The sequence below is a fragment of the Pelophylax lessonae genome, assembly GCF_965119305.1.
Source record: "Pelophylax lessonae genome assembly, chromosome: 5".
Classification (NCBI taxonomy): Eukaryota; Metazoa; Chordata; class Amphibia; order Anura; family Ranidae; genus Pelophylax; species Pelophylax lessonae.
The window spans coordinates 309990910-310013816 of NC_138772.1; the positions used below are offsets into that span (position 1 = coordinate 309990910).

The 22907-nt window shown below is 46.0% G+C and overlaps 1 protein-coding gene across 1 annotated transcript in view; it reads left to right on the forward strand.

Annotated features, from left to right (window-relative positions):
• The window catches only part of LOC309556754 (UPF0489 protein C5orf22 homolog), a 137132-nt gene that overhangs the window by 88949 nt on the left and 25276 nt on the right, over positions 1-22907 (forward strand). Inside the window, exons 6-7 of the mRNA XM_082259250.1 lie at positions 8056-8177; positions 17450-17516. Of these exons, the coding sequence (XP_082115376.1) occupies positions 8056-8177; positions 17450-17516 (189 nt within the window). The remainder of the gene's footprint in view (positions 1-8055; positions 8178-17449; positions 17517-22907) is intronic.

Below are 22907 nucleotides of genomic sequence, written 5' to 3' on the forward strand. Positions count from 1 at the left end.
TGGGTTAAAATCTCTAAAGACTGCTTTTTCACATAACTGATTTGCTGAGGCAGAGAGAGAGAGAGGATATACCCTCTGGGACTGCCCCTAGGGTGTGGCCAGAGCTTTTTAATTTCCTGTCTAGTCCTGCTCCTGTGGAGGCAACATAACCCGAAGGTGGTGTATCACCGAGGACTACGTCTGTCAATGAGCTAAGAGAAAAGGATTTTACGGTAAGATTTTACAAAAATCCATTTTTTCATTTTGGATGGAGCAAGGGAGGGTTATAACCCCTCTGATTTGTTTCCACATCTGTGTCCCATTGCAGAGATTTCCCTTCACTTCCTGTCCCATATCCAAACGGGAAGTAAGAGGAAATCTCTGTAAATCAAGGAAATTCCGTGGGGACCCCCAGGTCACCGGAACTAGTGTACTTATTGGAAGATTTCCCCTCTGTTACTTTTCTGAGAACAACCCAAAATTTGGGTAATTTCTTTTTACTTCACTTTCAATTATTATGGTAAACAGGACCAATAGAGTTAGAGAGGGCTAATCTTCCTAATGGGGGCACAGACATAAAAACTTACAGGTGTTATAATCCCTCTCCACTCTACCCAAAACTTTTTATACCGCTTTAAGGTCAGGACGAATATATAAGGTAATTTGTCTTGTGCATCACCTTTTTCTGTATGTAGTGTTTATCTAATGTGCCCCCCTTTCCCGCCTTGTTTACTACCCTGCTGCTCTGTTTAGGGCTAGGATCCAAAGGAAATACATGGTACTTCTGGGTTTAGAGGAGCATGTAAATCAATTAGATAGGGCAGGGGTGTCCAAACCTTTTTCAAAGAGGGCCAGATTTGATTAAGTGAACATGCGTGAGGGCCGACCATTTTACCTGACATTCTTTGGACCATTCAAATTAAATACAAACTAACTTTCTCTTACGTCCTCCGACAGTCGCCGCCATCTCCATATTCGTCACAATGGGGTATTAGACTTTGCTCCGAAGGAGTAGCTAGGCAACAGAATATGTTAATATAAAAGCTTTAACACATCCCACCCCCAGGGGGTGGTCCCCTCAGTCAATACCCTCCTACTTCCTGTATCCATACCTCAGTTTCAATGTCTAGCTTGTCAGGAGTAGCCGGATGTTTCTATGCTGGGGCTTTTAGTCTCAGCCTTTTCTCTTTTTGGATTTTTGTTTGAGTTTTTTCTCTCTCTTTACTTAGCTGTTGTTTTTGTCAGCGTTAGTTAATTCTTCTGATGAAGAGGATTTGTGCGGGCCGGGTCTCGAGCTGATCCCCCTGGTCGCAGGTTGTGGGTCAGTGGCTTCCCGGCCTGCCATCGAGCGTTCAGCCAGGTAACGCTCCTGGCACAGTGAACGACCCATCCCTGTTCGGTGCAGGGATGATTGGTGAGGTGGCTACCTCACTGGGCGCTGTGCGGTTTCTTAACCCCGATTTTGTGCGTCCTGGATGCGACTCTCCCTGCCTCATGTGCAGCGGCTTGTTCGCCTGTGCGGCTTCCCCACGCCATCTAGGAGGTAAGTGTATTTATGTGGGGACCTGTCTGTTTGGGAGGTGTCAGTCTGGGACTGTGTAACCCTGCCTGTGTTCACACTGTTAAATTCCCTATCTCTCTGACTGCATGCTGTGGGCTGCAAGGAGGGGGGGCTGTGCTGCACTGCCTGTGTCAGCCTGTGTATGTGTGACTGCTGTGTGCTGTGGGGCATGATCATATCGTGTTTGGGGCACATTACAGCGACCGCTGCGGCGGTCCGCCATGTTTTTATGACATTATGGTGTTTTTTTAATCACCTCACTGAGGTGGAGGAGCGGCGGTTTTCGGCGCCAAACGGCGCCATTTTGGCTGCACTCGCTCCAGCCGCATGTTTACACTGATGGCCATTTTCTTGTAGCCTTCCATAGGCTTTCATAGAGTGCTCTGCATGTCAGCATTTCCTTTTCTCCTGAGCCACCGATCGAGGCAGAAGCAGCAGCGGTCTCTCCAGGTTTTTACCTCCCTATCCCTGTATCCTTGCCCAAGTTGTACTTTCTCCCTGTGGGGGTCTCATTGTACTTGTGTGTGTGTGCGGTGGGCTGCGCTCGCTGCGCTTTTTAAAGGGGCAGTTAACCCTTTATCCACATACTTTGGGGCATGGATTCTCAGGAAAGCAAATTTCCTGCCACATTGGTGGGAAGCCAGGGGACTGCTGTTCCCCCCCAGGGGGGGATTTGGCTGCGATTGTGGCTGGCCTTGCGGCTCAGGTGCAAATGCTGGTGGCTGCTCAATCCTCAAAAGGCCCAGAGTTTCAATTTCCTCTGATTCGGAGGGTGATGGTGACGGGGCTGCTGTGGCTGAGGTCTCCCTATCGGGGTCCCGTTCCTCCCTGGATCTCGTGGGGTCCGAGGTGGAGGCTGAGGTTGAAGGGGTGGATAATTCTCCCCCTGGCTCGTCTGAAGAGCTTGCACTCATGGATGAATTGGTTGCTTCTATTAAGCAGACGCTGCGCTTGCAGGATGAGCCATGTCCTCCTACTGCCTTGGCGGCTTATGGGACAAAGAGAAGGCGCAAAACATCGCAGGTTTTTCCCTGCACGGATGATTTCCAGAGCGCTGTTAAGGAACAATGGCGTAATATCCGCAAGCCTTTTGCGGTACCCAGTAGGTTCAAACTGCGTTATCCTTTCACGCCCGCTACTGATGAGCGTTGGTGCGTGCCGCCTCCGGTGGATCACGCGATAGCGGTTTTGAATAAGTCTACTGCGATTCCTGCTGAGGATACCCCGGTGTTCCGGGGATGCCACGGACAAGAGGCTGGAGTCTCTTGCCCGTCATACCTATTCTATTATGGGTTCTATGCTGAAAGCTCTGTTTGCCTCCCTTATGGCGGCCCAGGCAGTCGCGAGCTGGACGCAGGTGCTTAGGCGCGTTTTGGTGGCTGATTCTGCCCCATCGGCGACATTGGATATGGTGGATCAAATCCATCAGGGTGTCATGTATTTGTGCGATGCGGACTTGGATATGGTCCCGTTGGCCGCACGTGTACACGGTGTGGCGGTGTTGTCCCGCCGCTTGGTTTGGTTGAAGTGTTGGTCGGTGGACCAATCTTCGCGCAAGACCTTAGCCAATCTGCCCTATGACGGTTCTCGCCTTTTTGGCGAATCCTTGGATACACTGATAAAGGGGATCACGGGGGGTAAGAGCACGCTCTTGCCCCAATCCCACAAGGCTAAGGCGACTCCCGGTAAGAAGCATGCTTCCTTTCGGCCCTCTCAGGGGTCCTTTCGTGCCTTTCGGACGCACTACAAGGGCAAGCCGTTCAAAGGTCAGGGCTCCCAGAAGAAGCCGTGGACAGGTAAGCAGAAGTCCGGCCAGTCCGGATCCGCTGCCCACAACAGTGCGGCCTGAAGGGGCGCCCTCACCCGGTTCTGGGGTGGGGGGACGCTTGCTCGGTTTTCCGCAACCATGGCTGTCCCGGGTTCGGGACAGATGGGTTCAGGAAATCGTTCGATCTGGTTACAAGATCGAGTTTCTCTCTCGGCCGGAGAGCAGATTTTTCCCCTCAATTCTTCAACTGTCTCCGGAGCGTTTGCGGTGCGGGACCTGAGGGCTCAGGGAGTGGTGGTTCCGGTGCCTCATCGGGACAGATTTCGGGGGTTCTATTCCAATCTGTTCACCGTGCCCAGGAAGGAGGGCAAGGTACGTCCGATTCTGGACTTAAAGGCTCTGAACCACTTTGTGCGGGTCCGCAAGTTCCGCATGGAATCTCTGCGGTCGGTGGTGGCTGCCCTGGTTCCGGGGGAATTCATGGCCTCCATCGACTTGAAGGATACGTACCTACACATCCCCATTTTCGAGGGTCACCAGAGGTACCTTCGATTCGCCATTGCGGAGGATCACTACCAATTCGTGGCGTTACCTTTTGGCCTCGCTTCGGCTCCGTGGGTTTTCACCAAGGTGCTTGCACCGCTGCTGGCCTTGTTAAGGGCCCAGGGCATCTCTGTCCTGGGGTACCTGGACGATATTCTGGTTCGGTCTGCGACCAGCCAGGGTCTGGAGTCGGATCTGTCCGTCACAGTGCAGACTCTACAGGAGTTTGGTTGGACGATAAATTATCCAAAGTCGACGCTGTGTCCGTCGGTTCGTCTTCCCTATTTGGGGATGATCCTGGACTCGGTCCAGGCGAAGGTCTTCCTACCGGACGACAAACTCAAGACTCTTCAGGGAGAAGTCCAGTCCCTCAGGGACGTTCCGTGCTCATCCCTGCGGAAGTGCATGCGGTGTCTGGGACTGATGGTCTCGGCCTTCGAGGCGATTCCCTTTGCCCAGTTTCACACGAGGGGTCTCCAGGCGGAGATCCTGTCCAGGTGGGACGGGCGTCCGCAATCTCTGGATATCCAGATTTCGTTGAGCCATCGCACCAGAAGGGACCTTCTGTGGTGGCTCCAGTCCCCGGCGGTGTCGGGGGGAAAGTCTTTTCGCCCTCTTTCATGGACGGTGCTCACCACGGATGCCAGCCTGTCGGGCTGGGGTGGTGTTCTGGGCGTTCTGTCCGCCCAGGGAACTTGGTCGGAGGAGGAATCCTCCCTTCCGATCAATATTCTGGAGTTGCGTGCGATAAATCTCTGCCTTCAAGTTTGGACGGACAGGCTGCGCGGCTGTCCGGTTCGGGTTCAGACGGACAATGCCACGGCGGTGGCTTACGTCTATCACCAAGGGGGCACCAGGAGTGCCCGCGCGGCTCGGGAAGTGGCCGACATTCTTTCTTGGGCCGAGACTCATGTCCCGGCGATATCGGCGGTACACATTCCGGGGGTGGAGAACTGGCAGGCGGATTATCTGAGCCGCCAGACCCTGGATCAGGGGGAATGGTCTCTCCATCCGGATGTCTTCCAGATGTTGTGCGCGAAGTGGGGTCTTCTGGAGGTGGACCTGTTCGCGTCTCGTCTGAACAACAAGGTAACAAGGTTCGTGGCAAGGACGCGCGATCCTCGGGCAGACGCGTCAGACGCGTTGGTAGCCCCGTGGCATCAGTATCGGCTGCTATATGCGTTTCCGCTGATCCAATTGCTGTCCAGGTTCCTTCGCAGGTTGATCTCGGAACCACACATGGTGATTCTTGTGGCACCGGACTGGCCTCGCCGGTCCTGGTACGCGGACCTCGTGAATCTGGCGGTCGACGCTCCTTGGCGTCTACCTCTTCGAGAAGATCTCCTGTCTCAAGGGCCGATATTCCATCCTGCTTTACGGTCGCTGGCTTTGACGGCCTGGCTGTTGAAACCGAGGTCCTGAAGGATAGGGGTCTCCCTCCGGAGGTCATTCACACTTTGATTAACGCGAGGAAGTCTTCCTCGGGGAAGGTCTATCACCGTACTTGGAAGGCCTATTTTGCCTGGTGTGAGTACAGGGGGTTTTCACCGCGCACTTACTCGGTGTCTAGGGTGTTGTCCTTCCTTCAGACGGGTGTCGACCAGCGTTTGGCGCTGGCTACGGTCAAGGGTCAGGTGTCTGCGCTGGCCGTTCTTTTTCAACGTCCTGTGGCGTCTAACTCTTTGGTTAGTACCTTTGTTCAAGGGGTGCGACATCTGGTCCCTCCTAGGAGGGAACCTTTACCTCCTTGGGACTTGAATCTTGTTCTGTCCGTGCTGCAACATGCTCCCTTTGAACAGATCAGGAAAATCTCGTTGTCCATGTTGTCCAAAAAAGTCGCTTTTTTGGTGGCGATCACTTCGGCTCGCAGGGTTTCGGAGCTGGCAGCTTTGTCCTGCAAGTCCCCGTATCTGGTCCTTCATTTAGATAAGGTGGTCTTGCGACCTAACCCTTCTTTTCTTCCGAAGAGAGTTTCGGATTTTCACATCAATGAGGATATTGTCCTACCTTCGCTCTGCGCGAAGCCCAAACATCCGAAGGAGGTGGAACTGCATTCCTTGGATGTTGTTCGGGTGATTAGGGTTTACCTGAAATCGACTGAATCTTTCCGCAAGTCGGATTCCTTGTTTGTCATTCCTGAGGGACCTCGGAAGAGCTTGGCTGCGTCGGCCTCTACCATTGCCAAATGGATCAGACAGACTGTGGAACAGGCCTATGCTTTGAAGGGGAAAGTTCCTTGGGCGCGGCTGCGTTTCCCACCCCTCATGTTTGCACTGCTTTGGGACGTCCCCATTGTGACGAATATGGAGATGGCGGCGACTGTCGGAGGACGTAAGAGAAAACGGAATTTTTGTAAAATCTTACCTGTAAAATTCCTTTCTCTGAGTCCTCTGACAGTCGCCGCCCCCGCCCCTCTTTTGGGGTTGGTTGTATACGCTACTGCTATTCCACTGAAACTGAGGTATGGATACAGGAAGTAGGAGGGTATTGACTGAGGGGACCACCCCCTGGGGGTGGGATGTGTTAAAGCTTTTATATTAACATATTCTGTTGCCTAGCTACTCCTTCGGAGCAAAGTCTAATACCCCATTGTGACGAATATGGAGATGGCGGCGACTGTCGGAGGACTCAGAGAAAGGAATTTTACAGGTAAGATTTTACAAAAATTCCGTTATTTCATGCAAAGTTTATTGCAAACGGCATACTTTTCCTTTCATTACATGGATGACAAATCTAAACGGATGTTAAATCTCTCTGCCTTTCATATCTGAAGGCCAGATGAAAAAAAAATCCAGGAAGCTGAAATATATGTCAGGAACATTTGTAAAGTACATTACATATTATTGGTAATAAAGGTTGTCTGTCAACTTTTAAGAAAAAAAAAAAAAATATGACCAGGAACATAACACCAAGTATACATGTTGTGTTCAAATATATTGATAACTGATTTAGACCAACTGACGTTAACTGAGATTTTACAATGTATTCATCTCAATCCGGAGCATGCGTGCTCCCTAATCAGTCACACAAGGGTTAACCACATATAAGCGCTATATGAACCCACTGATGATGATTAATGATGGCAGCAAAACAAGTCATGAATGATGCCAATGTATTTTTCCAAATTACCTGTGGGGGCCGTATTAAAGCAGCCCGGGGGCCGCATTTGGCCCATGGGCCGGACTTTGGACATGCCTGAGATAGGGAGTCCATAGCCTTGTAAACTACAACTACAGCAACTCAGAGTTTACACAGGGCTTTCCTACCACTACCAGTAGCTTAATTCAGCTGCATGGAAGCAAAAGTAAAAGACATTTTAGCTGCTAAAGATGCCTTTTTTCGCCACGGGTTCCTCCATCTTTTACAAGGTCACAATCAGACACATGCATGATAGCGGCTCTAAGACGAGACTGATTATTCAAAGTTTTAGCTGTAGTATATACAGGACGAGTTGGTAGGTTTTGACCAATCCTAAACATTACCTGCTAAGAAAGATATCACATTCCTGGACTGGCTTGTCCATAAAGTCAGTTTACAATGACATTGCTATAACATGAAGTCATCTAAGGTAACTAGACTTAGAATGCATTCTTAGGTATTATGAGCCAATTTTAATAAAGAAATATGAAATTGCCCCATCAAGAGCATATCCTCACAAAGTGTGTCTATGATGACCTGACCTCACAGGAAGCGGGTTGAAAAAGTTGTAGGACAGCTTTCAACCAGAAACATGGCTGGCCAGCTGGATTGGTGGACATGGGGCAGCGTTGGAGCGTGCAGTGGGTGAGTAGTGCTTTGAAAAAATGATGTCCCTGAAACGTATCATTTTAACACCACAATTTCTGACCTATATGTTCAGTACTGCAAGCTCTGTTCTGTACACTGTGCTGTACAGTACATGATTTAAACCTCCCTGCTGTATGTTTTATATGCCACATGACTTCACTCTTAATACATTAATGCTGCATACCACTATACTCTGCATGTACACTGCAGTGAACATTCTATACTTCACACAAATCCAAATTTAAAGTCTGCTGCATGTTACATACTCTGCCGGTGTCTGTTGATCCTAATCAGACTTCGCATACAGCAAACTGCATTTATGTTTCACTTGGCAAAGACCCTCCTGTGCCCACTTTTGCCATCAAAGTTTATTGTGAACTAAGCAGGAATGTGATTGCTTTTCTTGATGAATTTTCAGGATGCTCTAGTTGATTGTGTAGAGAACCGTATACGCCAGCTTGAAGATCTTGAAGCTGCCTTTGCAGAGCTGTGTGAAGATGATAGCGAGGAGACTGTGCAAAGATGGGCCTCCAATCCTGGGTATGTACAATTCATAATAAATTTGATTTTCACAGCATAATTAGGGCTATTATGGGAAATTATCCTGAAATGCAGGAATATGAAAAATTTCTTAAATTATTATTTCTATGCAGTCTTACTTTTGAAACATCTTTTATTTGTTTTCTCTTATTTTGAATTTCCTACTTTTTCTGAGGAACCAGAGCTCAAAAACCCTATGAGGTTAAAATATTGTTGCTGTATCAAATGCTTAACCTCATGCTGATAAGGCATGCTGGGCTCAATTCACTAAAGTATATTGCATGAGATAATTTGGATCGCATGACAAATTTTTTCTAATTATCTCATGCGATATTCAAAATGTTGATTCACTGTCAGTTTATGCGGTATATACCGCATTAGTAAAGAAAAAAAGGCACAGTAAATACCGTATAAACGGACTCAATCTGAGCCAATTCACTAAACTATATAAATAAATAAATACATGTTGAAGAAGTTGTTGTGTAGCCACGTATTATTCAAGGAATATATTAAATTAGCGCTGGTTAAGAAGCTGCCACCCGCTGGCATCCTTAACCAATAAACAGTTTATTGTTAACTAACGGGTGGCCACCAGCGTCCTTCTCAGTCAGTAAAATCAAGGTTGTTAAGGAGTGGGCGTTCCCAGCTGACAGTAGAATGTGCACAAAAGAATTTCTAGCATATAAATATAAATAAAAAAAACTAGCGTGGGGGCCCCCTCAATCCATATTTGGCCCTTCGGGTCCGATATGAATTATAAGAGGAACCCCACGCCAACATTCTTTTTAAAAGTGGCATGCCCCCCCAAATTTCATACCAGACCCTTATCTGAGCATGCAGCCTAGTGATGTGTGCACCTGTTGTTACTGCAGCCCGGCAGGGGGGGGGAAAGAAATTGACTGGTTGTTAGGGACGCCGGCAGTCGCCCACTCCTTAACAACCATGCTGTTTAGTGGTTGTTAAGGATGCCGGCAACTGCCAGCATTAAAATACCTTTGGCTTTCAGTACTAAAAGGCTGCATCACTTCATAAAATAACACATGCAGTATTTTAGTAGCGTTTTTTAGTGAATTGCAAAAAAATTTGAAAAAGAGGTATTTTACCGCTGTTCTTAAAGGGGTAGATACTGCTTTGTAAATTGAGCCCGCTGTCTCTCAACACCTCAGTGTTCATTGGAATATAAATATTTTGTTTATATTTCTTTTAACCACTTTAATACAGGGCACTTCCCTCCCTTCCTGCCCAGGCCAATTTTCCACTTTTAGCGCTGTTGCATTTTGAATGACAATTGCGCGGTCATGCAACAATGTACCTAAACCAAATTTATGTCATTTTCCCCCCACAAATAGAGCTTTCTTTTGGTGGTATTTGATCACCTGTGCGATTTTTTTTTTTTCCTTTTTGCTAAACAAATAAAAAAAGACCGAAAAGTTTGAAAAAAAAAAAAACGTTTTTTTGTTTGTTATACAATTTTGTAAATAAATAAGTTTTTTCCTGCACTGATGAGACTGCACTGACAGGCACTGATGGGGTGGCACTGATGGGGTGGCACTGATGGGGTGGCACTGATGGGGTGGCACTGATGGGGTGGCACTGATGAGGCGGCACTGATAGGCGGCACTGATAGGCACTGATATGTGGCACTGATATGTGGCACTGATAGGTAGCACAGATATGCAGCATTGGTGGGCACTGATAGGCGGCACTGCTGGGCACTGATAGGTGGCACTGACGGGCACTAATGGGCACTGATAGGCGGCACTGGTGGGCACTGATGGAGCGGCACTGATCGGCACTGACGGGCGGCACTGATGGGCACTAATGGGCACTGATAGGCGGCACTGGTGGGCAATAATGGGCACTGGTGGGCGACACTAAAGGATGGCAATGATGGGCACTTGTGGGCAGCACTGATATGGAGGACACTGGTGGGCAGCACTGATGGGGAGGGCAATGGGGGGCTCCCTGAGCCCTGATTGCCATTCCTGGTGGCCATAGTGGGCATCCCTGGGGTCATGGTGGGCATCCCTGGGGTCATAGTGGGCATCCCTGGGGTCATAGTGGGCATCCCTGGTGGATCTAGTGGCACCCCCCCCCCCCCGAGGGTCTGCACTGATATTTAATGATCTGATTACCAGTGCCGACCCCCCCCCCCTGTCAGGGGAGCCGTCGATCAGCGCTCCTTTACTCGTGCCTGTCAGGCACGAACTAAGGAAAGCCAATCAACGGCTGTTGCTGTTTTACTATGTGACCAGCCGTGATTGGACATGGCTGATCACATGGTAAAGAGCCTCCGTCAGAGGCTCTTTACCGAGATCGGAGATGCAGGGTGTCAGACTGACACCTCGCATCACCGATCGCCGCTCTGCGCGCCCCCGGGGGGCGCCCAGAGCTGTGTTATCCTGCCGCCGTCATATGACGTCCGGTCAGGATAACACAACCACATTCCCGCCGTCGATCTGTAATAGGGCGGACGGGAAGTGGTTAAAGATGAAGCTTTGTTATTTGATACTGTTATACATGTTTAGGAGATGGTGCTTTATCATCAACTGAGCTCAGAAAGCTGCTAGTGCAAATTCTCATATGGCCTATCAGGCTCCGACTCATCCTAAGGCAAAGTAGGTTAAGCTAACTAAGTGGACAATTATACATATTTTATAACTAAGCTTATGTAAATGCAATCGTTTAAGACTCATATTAAAGTTCAATGAGTTATATAATGCATGTCTAATTTTCCATAAAGACTATTCTTTTCAACTATTTGAAATATTTTCAGCTCTTATTGCTTAAAATAAATTTGATGGGGATTATACCGCACTGCAGAGAGATTTTTTTTTTTTTTTCGCTTTTAGGCAGGTACCTTCAAGTGTTAAGATACTGGCAAAAAAGCTATCATATAACTCCTTTCTCCCAGTAATCCTCAGTTCTCTACTAGTGTCTTTAAAGCGGTTGTATACTCAAAAAAAAAAATGAATAAACCCTGCAGGACAAAGGCAAAATGAGCTAGAATGCATCGCATACTAGCTCATTATGAAATACCTTAGAACGAAGCCCCGGCCTGGTCATCTGGACAACACTGGGGGAGCTGACATGCTCCCTCGGCGTCTCTTCCTGGTTCGGTGGCTCCAGCGTTGTGAGTGGCCGGAGCCGCGATGACGTCACTCCCGCACGTGCACGCGGGAGTTTCACTTTCCGGCAAGGAGCTCTGAAGGTCCGCCGGACCTTCAGAGCGCATGCGCTGCAGACGTCAGTGGCTGCATGCAGGTTGAATATCTCCTAAACCATGCAGGTTTAGGAGATATTAATTGTACCTACAGGTAAGCCTTATTATAGGCTTACCTGTAGGTAAACGTCATATAGCGGAGTATACTACCGCTTTAAGTGTTCAATGTATTCTCTCTACTGAGTGTACTTTGAGTGTTAATTGCACTTACCAACATTCTTGAATCAACTTTCTTCTTTGGTCACAGCAGCATTTTGTGCAGTTTCTGAATCACTGTCCCACAGCAAGAGATTCGGATACTGGACCCCACCAGCAAAGACAGGGGGCCAGTCTATAATGTTGCTCTGGGCACTGAATCCTGCAATAGGTGCCCACCTTGGCAGATAGTACATCCATTGGGTTGACCAAAGTGTGCTAGGTCCAGGACAGAGGCGATCCACATTGGTATGACCCAGACCCTAAAGACGCCCTTGCTGAGGGGGTATGCCCTTCTAAAGTGGGTGAAGCCAGGGAAGTTAGTTTCCTTTCATCCCTTGCGTTGGAACTGTTCATCAGGAATTGTGGGTATCGAACCCCCGGGTGCCTCCCTTTTCCTGGGTAGAAATCCTCTCCACCAAGATCTGTCTCTGATACATTGTTTTTATCTGATCATAATCTTAAACCCAAAAGTGGACAGCAGAGCAGAGGAAAAAGAGGGAGGATTTAGAGGCTTTTTCCTCTGAACTGGAGATTCCTTTCAGGGGAAACCCACTTCTGCTTTATTAACACTAAAAATCTGGCATTATTTCAGTGTTGATTAAGAGGCAAGGACTTGTCTGGCATTGGAGATGCTGGAGGTCTCTAGACCTATGGTTTACCACTTCAATACAGGGCACTTACACCCCCTTCCTGCCCAGGCCAATTTTCAGCTTTTAGCGCTGTTGCATTTTGAATGACAATTGCGTGGTCATGCAACACTGTACCTAAACCAAATTTATGTCATTTCTTCCCACAAATAGAGCTTTCTTTTGGTGTTATTTGATCACTGCAAGTTTTTTTCTTTTTGCTACACAAATAAAAAAAGACCAAAAAGTTTGAAAAAAAAAAAAGTTTTTTGTTTGTTATAAAATTTTGTAAATAGATACGGTTTTTCCTGCACTGATGAGGCTGCACTGACGAGGAGGCACTAATATGCAGCACTGATGGGCACTGATAGGCGGCACTGATATGCAGCACTGATGGTCTTTTGGTGGCTTTCACCTCTGCGTGCAGGGTGTCGAAATTGGCAGCGTTACCCTGTCGTTCGCCTTACTTGGTGGTTCACAGTGATAAGGTGGTTCTTTGCCCCTGTCCGTCGTTCCTTCCTCAGGTTGTCTCTGATTTTCATTTGAATGAAGACATTTTGTTGCCTTCCTGTGTCCCAGCCCTAAACATCTGAAGGAAATTGCTTTGCATGCCTTGGATGTGGTCCGGGCAATTAGGGTGTACACGGCAGCTATGGAGTCTTTTAGGAAATCAGACTCACTATTTGTGCTTACGTATGGGCCTCGAAAAGGGTTGTCCCCTTCCTGCAACCATTTCCAGATGGTATAGACAGACGGTGATTCAGGCCTATTCCATCAATGGTCAGGTTCCTCCTTTCCCTGTCAAGGCACTCTCTACTCGGGCGCTCAGTGCCTCCTGGGCCTTCCATCATCAGGTGTCAGTGACGCAGGTTTGCAAGGCGGCCACCTGATCATCAATGCACACGTTCACAAAGTTCTATAAAGTGGATGTGTTGGCATCTACAGATGCTTCCTTTGGCCTGCAAGGTTTTGCAGGCTGCTGTTTAGAGGACCTTGGTCCTCTTTGAGGGTGTATTGTTTTTTTTCAGGTGAGCTCCAGTTGTTTTGGTTGAACTCCTGTTTACCTGGTTAGCTATAGTTAGCCTTGGGAGTTTCTTTTTCGCTGTTCCCACCCCTCATGCTTAACACTGCTTTGGGACGTCCCAATGGTTAAGAAGATCAAGAGCCGTGTCTGTCAATGAACGAAAGAACAAATGGGTTTTTTGACTTACCATAAAATCCATTTCTCTGATGTTCATTGACGGACACAGCACCCACCCCTCTGTGGAGTTGTAATTCTTCTGACACTGCTTGTAACAAAACTGAGTACCTATAGCAGAGAGAGGAAGTATACCCCCTGGGACTGCCCATAGGCGTAGCCAGTTTGTTTTTTCTGCCTATTGTCCTACTCCTATTGGAGGCAGTATAACCCAATGGTTAAGAAGATCAGGAGCTGTGTCTGTCAATGAACATCAGAGAAATAGATTTTATGGTAAGTCAAAAATCTTTTTTTACTTACCTGTCCAATTCAGGACCCAGGCCACCATTCCTCCTGGAGTCCTTGATTGCTTGCTACAGAACTGAGGATTGCTGGCAGCTTAAGAGTTGAAGAAAATCAGTAAGTGCCATTAACACTCACATTAAACTCGATAGAGAGAATACATCTAACACCAATAAACACTAGCAAAGAACTGGGAATTGCTGGGAGTAGGAGGGGTTATATGGGAGTCCTCACAGCTTTTTTTGCTAGTATATAATCACTTAAAGGTACCTGCCTATAACACAGTCTGTGTCCTATACAGTATTCCAAGAAATAGATTTTACAGGTAAATCTTGCCTTTACATTGCCTTTAACCACTTGCCTTCTGTGCACTTAAACCCCCTTCCCATCCAGACCAATTTTCAGCTTTCAGCGCTGTCACAATTTGAATGACAGTTGCGCGGTCATGCTACAATGTACCCATATGAAATTTTTATCATTTTTTTCACACAAATAGAGCTTTCTTTTGGTGGTATTTAATCATCTCTGGGTTTTTTATTTTTTACAAAAAAAAAAAGAAAAAAGACAGAAAATTCTGAAAAAAGTTTTTCTTATTTTCTGCGAGTAAATTTTAAAAATAAATACATTTTTCTCCTTCACTGATGTGCGCTGATGAGGCGGCACTGATAGGCTGCACTGATGGGCACTGATGAGGTGGCACTTATGGGCACTGATGAGGTGGCACTGATGAGGAGGTACTAATATGCTGCACTGATGAGCACTGATAGGCGGCACTGAGAGGTGGCACTGCTGGGCACAGAGGTGGCACTGATGGGCACTGATGGGCGGCACTGATGGGCACTGGCGGGCGGCACTGATGGGCACTGGCGGGCGGCACTGATGGGCACTGGCGGGCGGCACTGATGGGCACTGGCGGGCAGCACTGATGAGCACTGATGGGTAACACCATCAGTGCCCATAGTGCTGCCAGTCAGTGCTCATCAGTGCCTAGATGAGCAGGCACTGATGGGCACTGACTGGCAGCACTATGGGCAATGATTGTGGGCACTGATGGGGGGCACTGATGGTGGGCACTGATGGGGGGCAGTTAGTGTGTTTAATGTACCTTGTGTAATCAGGGCACTGGTGATCAGTGCCCTGATTACATTCTTCTGTGTCCCGACGGCTGATCGGCTCTCCTCCTTCCTCACACGCAGTCTCTGTGTGAGGAAGGAGCGCTGGTGATGAGAGATGATCTCATATGTTTACATATGAGATCATCTCTCATTGGACGGTCCGATCACGTGGTGAATGGCCACTGTGATTGGCCATTCACCACGATCTGTGATCGGCTGTGTCCAAGGGACACGGCCGACACAGATTTTCCCCGATGCGCGGGAGCGCGCGGGGAGCCTGTGTCTGGGAGGCTGTTTAAAGACGGCTTCCCGAAAATGTGAGTCCGCGCTGCAGCCGTACTTCGGCTATAGCGCGGATGGGAGGAAGTTAAGTATTTCTGTGTAAATGCCTAAATACTCTTTAATATAAGATGCATAGCAGGAAATGAGACTCCAAGAATGAAAAGGGGTGCTGAAGGAACTGTTCCGCAGAGAGCATTCTTACAGAGACCCAGTCACAACTCCATCCTTCCTATGAGATTATATGTGTAGTAAAATGATAGACTTGCAAGTCTTCGCGTTTACTAACTACGGGAAAGATTTGTCATTTTTATTGTTTTACTAGTAATGGCGGGCGATCTGCATTTTTTTTTTTTTTGCGGGACTGCGACATTGCGGCAGACAGATCGGACCCCTAACTGACATTTTTTACACTTTTGGGGGGACCAGTCATATTCCTACAGTAATCAGTGCTAAAAATATGCGCTGTTACTGTAATAATGATACTGGCAAGGGGTTAACACGGTTGGTGATTAAGGGGTTAAATGTATGCCTCATGCTTAATGACGTGTGTGGGGGGAGGGGGTTCTGTGACAGAAACAGAGATCGCAGGTTCAGCTATGCTGAATCCTGTGATCTGTCCTTGTCTGTCACAGAGAAGATCTGCCCGCTTTGTTTACACAAGCGGGTGGATTTTCTCACTCTTTCCCCAATGATCGGGGAAGAGAAACGGTGATCGCTGGCTCTCCTCCTCCGGCCTGACTCCCGCTGGAGCGAACCTCCGGTGGCGCGCGCGCCGCCGAGACAGGCAGGAGTCCTGTGACATAGGTCTACGTCGCTGGACACAGGGCTGCCACTGTGCCGCAGTAGCAGCACAGTAAGCAGTCCTAAAGTGGTTAATCTATGCCATTGTTAGAGAAACTTTGACATAGTGAAATAGGCATTTGCAAATAGACCCTTATACAGGAGTTGATCATTCAATGTTTGAATATCATTCAGTGTCAATGGAATGTCAGGGTGGGTCTTTGCTGTTCCATCTTTTCAAAGAAAAAAGTTTTGTAGGGTGGAGAGGAGGAGAGGTGGATTTTCTGGGCTAGCACAGAGAATAATTAGACATTACCAGAAGAAAAGAGGGCTAAGACAAAAAGGAGGGAGGGAAGGGTTGTCCTGGGGAATTGGCTTTCCTGGAGTAGTCAAATGTTCTAGCTAGCTCAAAGGCAAGTGTATAAAAAGAGTCTATGGAACAAACACTGCAAGTAAACATTTTAGGTAGTCGATTTCACTGTGGGGGTTAGTGCAGTTTTATGAGTTGGTGGCAGGATCTTTTTAAAGTGTATCAGAACATTTTTGTTGGTTTTGCATAGGGTTTGGCAAGAATCTTTGTCAACATTTCTATTTTTTTTTTCTATGTTCCCATTGGGGAGATTCACCCTTTCTATTTGTCATTGAAAGTAAGTTGTCACTGGGACAGAAATAAAAGAGCGATGGCAGAAAAAGGTCAAGCGACCCATCAAGTCTGCCTCAAGAGGGGAAATTGTCCAAATGGTACACTTGTTCTGGTGATGACTGCCTAAAAGAGGGTTTACCTAATAAAGATTTCTTCTGAACTATCATTGTAGTGTAATATTCAAAGGCAGCCACTAGAGGAAGATGTTGGATTAGCAGGAATTGTAAACAGCAGCTCCATCTACAAAAACATATACCGATAGATTAATCAACACTTTCTGCTCAGTCCAGTGGTTTTGCAGTTTTGTTTTATGCCAGTCTTTAAATTGTCAGCAAGCATTTGCTTCATCATCAAATTACACCTTTAACAAGGCAGCAGAAAACACGTTGTTATTATTATGTCAGGTAAAGCAAGTTTTAGGGGATGAGGTGCATTTTTCTTGTATTTTTTTTATTTTGCCCTCTAGTTCTATTTCATCAGCAGACCCTTAAGTTAAAATATCTATTCAATTTGTGAAAAAGCCTAAATTAAAAGTACTCCCAAGAAAGACAAGCTGTTTCACTGTGACACAAAAGAAACTGGACAGCTGCATCACTCATCCCCTAAGATCTGTGTAAGTTTGTTTTCATCAAATCTGTGAGGACTGACAATTCTTGCCTGCTTTTCGGTATCCTATTCTCATTTATGTTGGTTTTAGTTTTGCTGAATGCAAGAACCGTTCACACAATTTGAAAAATGTAAAAATAACAAATACGGTGTTAATCAGTAAGGCAGTGCAAAGTAATGCTTATGCGAAAAGTGCTAAAATCTACACTTTGAAAAGTTACCCTTTTTTAGAGAAGGCAAAAGAGACAGAAAATTGTTTCTGATTATTTGCTTCTTATTTTTTCCTTAGTTCCCTGCATCTATGTATTTTATTTTTCAGAATGAGCAGTCTAGTTCCGCTGGTACAGAGCTTGAAATCCAGAATGCAATCGCCAGACTATGAAATGGTAATATTTGTTATATTTGAATATTTTGTATATTGTTTGACTACTTTAATTAGCTCTTCACCCTAGAAAGTAAAAAAGTTAAAAGTCAGCAGCTACAAATACTGTAGCTGCTGACTTTTAAAACAGGACACTTACCTGCCTAGGGATCCAGCGCTGTCCTCACTCAGGCCAGTTCTTTGCCAGTCTTTGGGTCCCTAGCACTGGCATGTTTGCTAATGGAAGCCAGCTGTTATTCTTTGCTGCTCCACAGCCAACTTTCCACTGCTCATCCGCAAGTCATGCTGTGCTTTGTGAATGGTCGCGCAGCCTTCTGGGACCTGTGACGTGTCCCCGAAGGCTGGGGGTAAAACTAGGTACCCTCTCCCTCAGAACATTTTTATTGTGCCAAATGTGGTAGAGTAGGTGGAGGGGGCATAAAGCTTTAGGGTAAAGAAGCACTTTAATTTCCTTTTATTTGTAATTCTTCAAGTACAATGGAAGTCTTATTACAACATCTATGCTCATCATGGAGAAAGGTCATACAAGAGCTTTTTTTTTTTAATATATAATTTGTTAGGAAAATCACAATATTCACATCCCTTACTGATTCAGTAATTGATCTCAGTAATAGAAACACAGTACCTAGTTTTTTACAGGATTGTCACTTTACCATGTGACTTTACCTCTAGAGAGCTGTAAAGTAATTTTCCCCTGAAAAAGGGTGTGCGCTATCCCTAGACCAGGGGTGTCAAACTCAATTTCATTGTGGGCCACATCAGTATTATGATTGCCTACAAAGGGCCGGTTGTATTTATAAGACTAGATGTCCAGAGCACTCCCACCCCGACCCCACCTTACATCAGATGTGAAGAGCCCCCCACCCTCCTTTAAATTATAGTTCACCCCTCTTACCTTGTGCTTCTGCCAGGGAGAAGCTGGGGAAGGGGCTGGGAAGCAGAAAGTGCAGAGTCTGGTGGAAGACCAGGGGAGGGCTGGAGTCAACTGCCAGAGTCTGCTGAATGTCGAGACCAGGGGATGCAGAGACAAGGGGGTGCTGAAGCTGTACTCAGAGGTGAAGGATCTGTAGAAAGATCTGTCCTCCTTTCTGCTGCCGACTCCTGATATGGGGAGGAGGGTGGCAGAGACGAGTGCCTCCGCGGCTGCACAGGGAAGTGCAGGATCTGGTGGAGGAGTTCTGTCATCCCCTCTGCTGCCAACTACTAAGACAAGATGGGGTGAGATTAGGGGGGTGCTGTAGCGGCAGGAGAGGTGTGAGGGCCACATGAAATGACCTGGCAGGCCGCATTCGGCCTGCGGGCCTTGTGTTTGACACCTGTGCCCTAGACAATAATGGATATTGTGCATTTGCCTACTCTCTTCCTACCCATTTTTAAAAATATGCTCTTCATTTGTGAACTGGTGGATAGTGCAAATCAGTATATGGAATCAGGATGACTTAGAGTGATGCTAAACAAATGAAATAGAAAGATGGCATAATAATTTGAGATGGATATCCTAATGAATAAAGGTTGTCATATGCCTCCTAAATTTCTACATTCTGTGCACTTCTTACCACCTCGTTTCCCACCTTCAACCCATCATCTCTCTGCAAGAATGCCCCGATAAACCATCATATTTAATAAGTGTGTGTGCACAGAATAAGATGTTTTTATTCTCAGATATGTGGTAACATTTACATTTATAGATTCAGCACATGACTTGATTTGCATTAACAAATAAGATAATGTTGAAGAAATATTCAAATGAGCAAGAAGATAAGCGTTTTCATTAATCTTTATTTTTATAGCCAGCATACTGGGAAACAAGTGCTCTGATACAAGTAAGAAAGCATGTCTGAGTCTTGTAGACCCGATGGACCCTTACATATATACATTTGTGAGCAGACAACATACAATTAGCAAATATACTTTTGAGCATTTTTTCTATTCAAAAACGAAGTCATAAAGCCACTTATATCAAAGTCTTAAGGAGTTAAGACTTTGGAGATTAATTATTGACTTAAAGCAGAACCTAACCCTCCTATCTTTTACTGCCAAGGAAGCTGCCAACTTAGCATATGTTTTTATCTGAAGTTGTCTTTGTGCTCCACATGTGATCAGTTATGACGCAAGACATTTGATGGCTTCGGTTGAGAGCCCAAGTAACTGTGACTGTTACCATTAAATGAATGGGTTTAATTACACTTTAATGTCTCTCCAAAATATCTTAGATCCCATACTTATTGCAAAAGAAGAATACAGGAAAACTGAGCCTTAATTCCCCCCTTAGTTTCAGCCTGACATACAGATTGTATGTTCAAAATAATAATTTGGAAGGTTCAAAAGAGGGAGGTGCTGTATTTCGAATATAATTATTACATTTTGGTTCTGGACTTCTGAAAGACTACTGCTGCATTGGATGGGTTCTGTAGTAACAGGAAGCGGTTTACAGGTTTATAATAACTTCTCAGTGTTTGGCTTCCTCTTCATCTCAGCCTGAAAGTGTGCAAACCCTCCTCTTTCTCCCGGAAACATACACGATATGCACAGCGGATTCACAGGCCAGGGGACTGACTGCCTGACCATGAAGATAAAGTTCCCAAGTGCATAGTTGTCAATTCACCCAAGACACTTGAAAGACACCTGTTTTTGAGAGTCCTCTTCCGGCAGTTGAAATAAATCTTTCAAGTATCTGGGAGAGGATCTGCATCTACAGACTGTACTGCGGAAGGTGATGCCATCAGAGGAGGGAGGAAGACAGTCAAACTCCAGGCTCAGCCTCTCTTTCTTTCCGCATGTCCCTGCAAAGTGGGGGAGCAGTGACAGAAGCAGCCGATAGTAACATCTGTGTCTTTAATCGTGTGGATAGTTATCCTGCGGCTGCACACAACACATTTCATCAGGTTCTGTTTTGCATTATGTGCAAGGTTTATTTGATGCAGGGAAAGATTGTGAGTTTTGTGCTTCTCACAGATCCTAGTCAGAACCACCTGTGATGGCAGCCTTTTCTGACCCACATCTTTTTAATCTTTGAGCGGTTTTTCCTACCAGAGACTGCTCTTTTACAAGGCCTTGTGACTCAGCTATTGCAAATTGTTAGTTCCCCTGATTATGGAGGTTTTTAATGTCCACCTCCTATTTCCCTAGCGAAATCTGCCATAGTAATACCCATTATTTCTAATTGAGTCTGGGATACTTCAGTTGTCCAACCCTGAGATCCTCTCTTCTTTAGAGGTGACCCTCATAGCGGAACTTCAGTCAGTGCTTGTTTCTCTTAGATAAACTTTGACCATCTGACAGAAGTTGATAGGGATTTCCCCTTTCATCTATGTCTAGGTGGGCTCTGCCCTTGAAGTTCACCTCTGCACTCATTTCCCATACTTTAGTTAATTGGTCTAAGGCCGGCCATAGATGGAGCGATTTTCTTTCCTGTCCCCACAGCCATCAATGCCGTGAGAGCACAGCAATTATTGCTAGCAGCTATACTAGCCGCTAGTGATAATTGCATGTAAAATCTGGCAGGCTGGTTGCCCATACATTGTTTGAACTGTCAATGGCCGACTTAAGCCGCTAAGTTAAAATCCAGTGGTTGCTGGTGTTAACACTCAATTCATTGATTGTGTTGACCAGACCACAGTCACATTGAACTTTATGTGTTATGTAGCCCTAGCGAATTGTGGCCTCAGTTTCCTGTTCTTAGCTGACAGGAGTGGCCGATTTAACAAGATTTGTTTATGTACTTGCAGTGCTTTTACAGAGAAAACTAGGCAATCCACAGATATAATATTTGGTAGAGTAATGGGGGAATATAAAATAGCCTTATATGCTGACAATACCTTGCTATATCTGGGAGATACTTATACTTCCCTGGCAAATGCCATGACCCTTATATCCACTTATGGTATTTTTTGGTTTTACCATAAACTGGGACAAATTTGTTCTTTAACCGCTGGACCCTATACCCACTGACCTACCCTAAATAGCCAGTCAAATCTCTGTGGTCTCTGCCTTTAAATATTTGGGAGTCATGGTTTCTCGGACAGTAACTGAATACATTGCTAAGAATGTGTGGATCCACTTCTACTTAATTTGAAGAAGACCGGCAGGACATTGTTGTAAATTGCTGTTCATAATAGGCAGAGCTAACTTAATAAAAAATGTATTTTGATGCCACAACTACTGTATATACTCCACAATTTCTCTATTTAGTTTGACACAAATCTTTTGAAAGATGGAGCCACTTTTTAGGGAGCCTACCTGGAAGCAAAGGCACTCCAGAATTAGACTTCCTACTCTCCAACTCCCTAAGGATTTGGGGGGGACCCGACAGTCCCCAATGCTAAATTATATTTTCTAGCCTCCCAATTGCAGCATTTCTTCAGATGGGACACTCTAAACGCTAAAGACCCAATCCAAAAGATAATTCTGTTTCAGTTACCCTGAGATTCCCTTGTATACATCTAGTAGTGGGACATTTTTACATTAAGCAAAGCTTCCCCACCCTTTTACTAATATACAGTGCCTTGCGAAAGTATTCGGCCCCCTTGAACTTTGTGACCTTTTGCCACATTGCAGGCTTCAAACATAAAGATATAAAACTGTAATTTTTTGTGAAGAATCAACAACAAGTGGGACACAATCATGAAGTGGAACGACATTTATTGGATATTTAAAACTTTGTTAACAAATAAAAATCTGAAAAATTGGGCGTGCAAAATTATTCAGCCCCTTTACTTTCAGTGCAGCAAACTCTCTCCAGAAGTTCAGTGAGGATCTCTGAATGATCCAATGTTGACCTAAATGACTAATGATGATAAATAGAATCCACCTGTGTTTAATCAAGTCTCTGTATAAATGCACCTGCACTGTGATAGTCTCAGAGGTCCGTTTAAAGCGCAGAGAGCATCATGAAGCACAAGGAACACACCAGGCAGGTCCAAGATACTGTTGTGGAGAAGTTTAAAGCCGGATTTGGATACAAAAAGATATCCCAAGCTTTAAACATCCCAAGGAGCACTGTGCAAGCGATAATATTGAAATGGAAGGAGTATCAGACCACTGCAAATCTACGAAGACCTGGCCGTCCCTCTAAACTTTCAGCTCATACAAGGAGAAGACTGATCAGAGATGCAGCCAAGAGGCCCATGATCACTCTGGATGAACTGCAGAGATCTACAGCTGAGGTGGGATACTCTGTCCACAATCAGTCGTATACTGCACAAATCTGGCCTTTATGGAAGAGTGGCAAGAAGAAAGCCATTTCTTAAAGATATCCATAAAAAGTGTAGTTTAAAGTTTGCCACAAGCCACCTGGGAGACACACCAAACATGTGGAAGAAGGTGCTCTGGTCAGATGAAACCAAATTTAAACTTTTTGGCAACAATGCAAAACGTTAGGTTTGGCGTAAAAGCA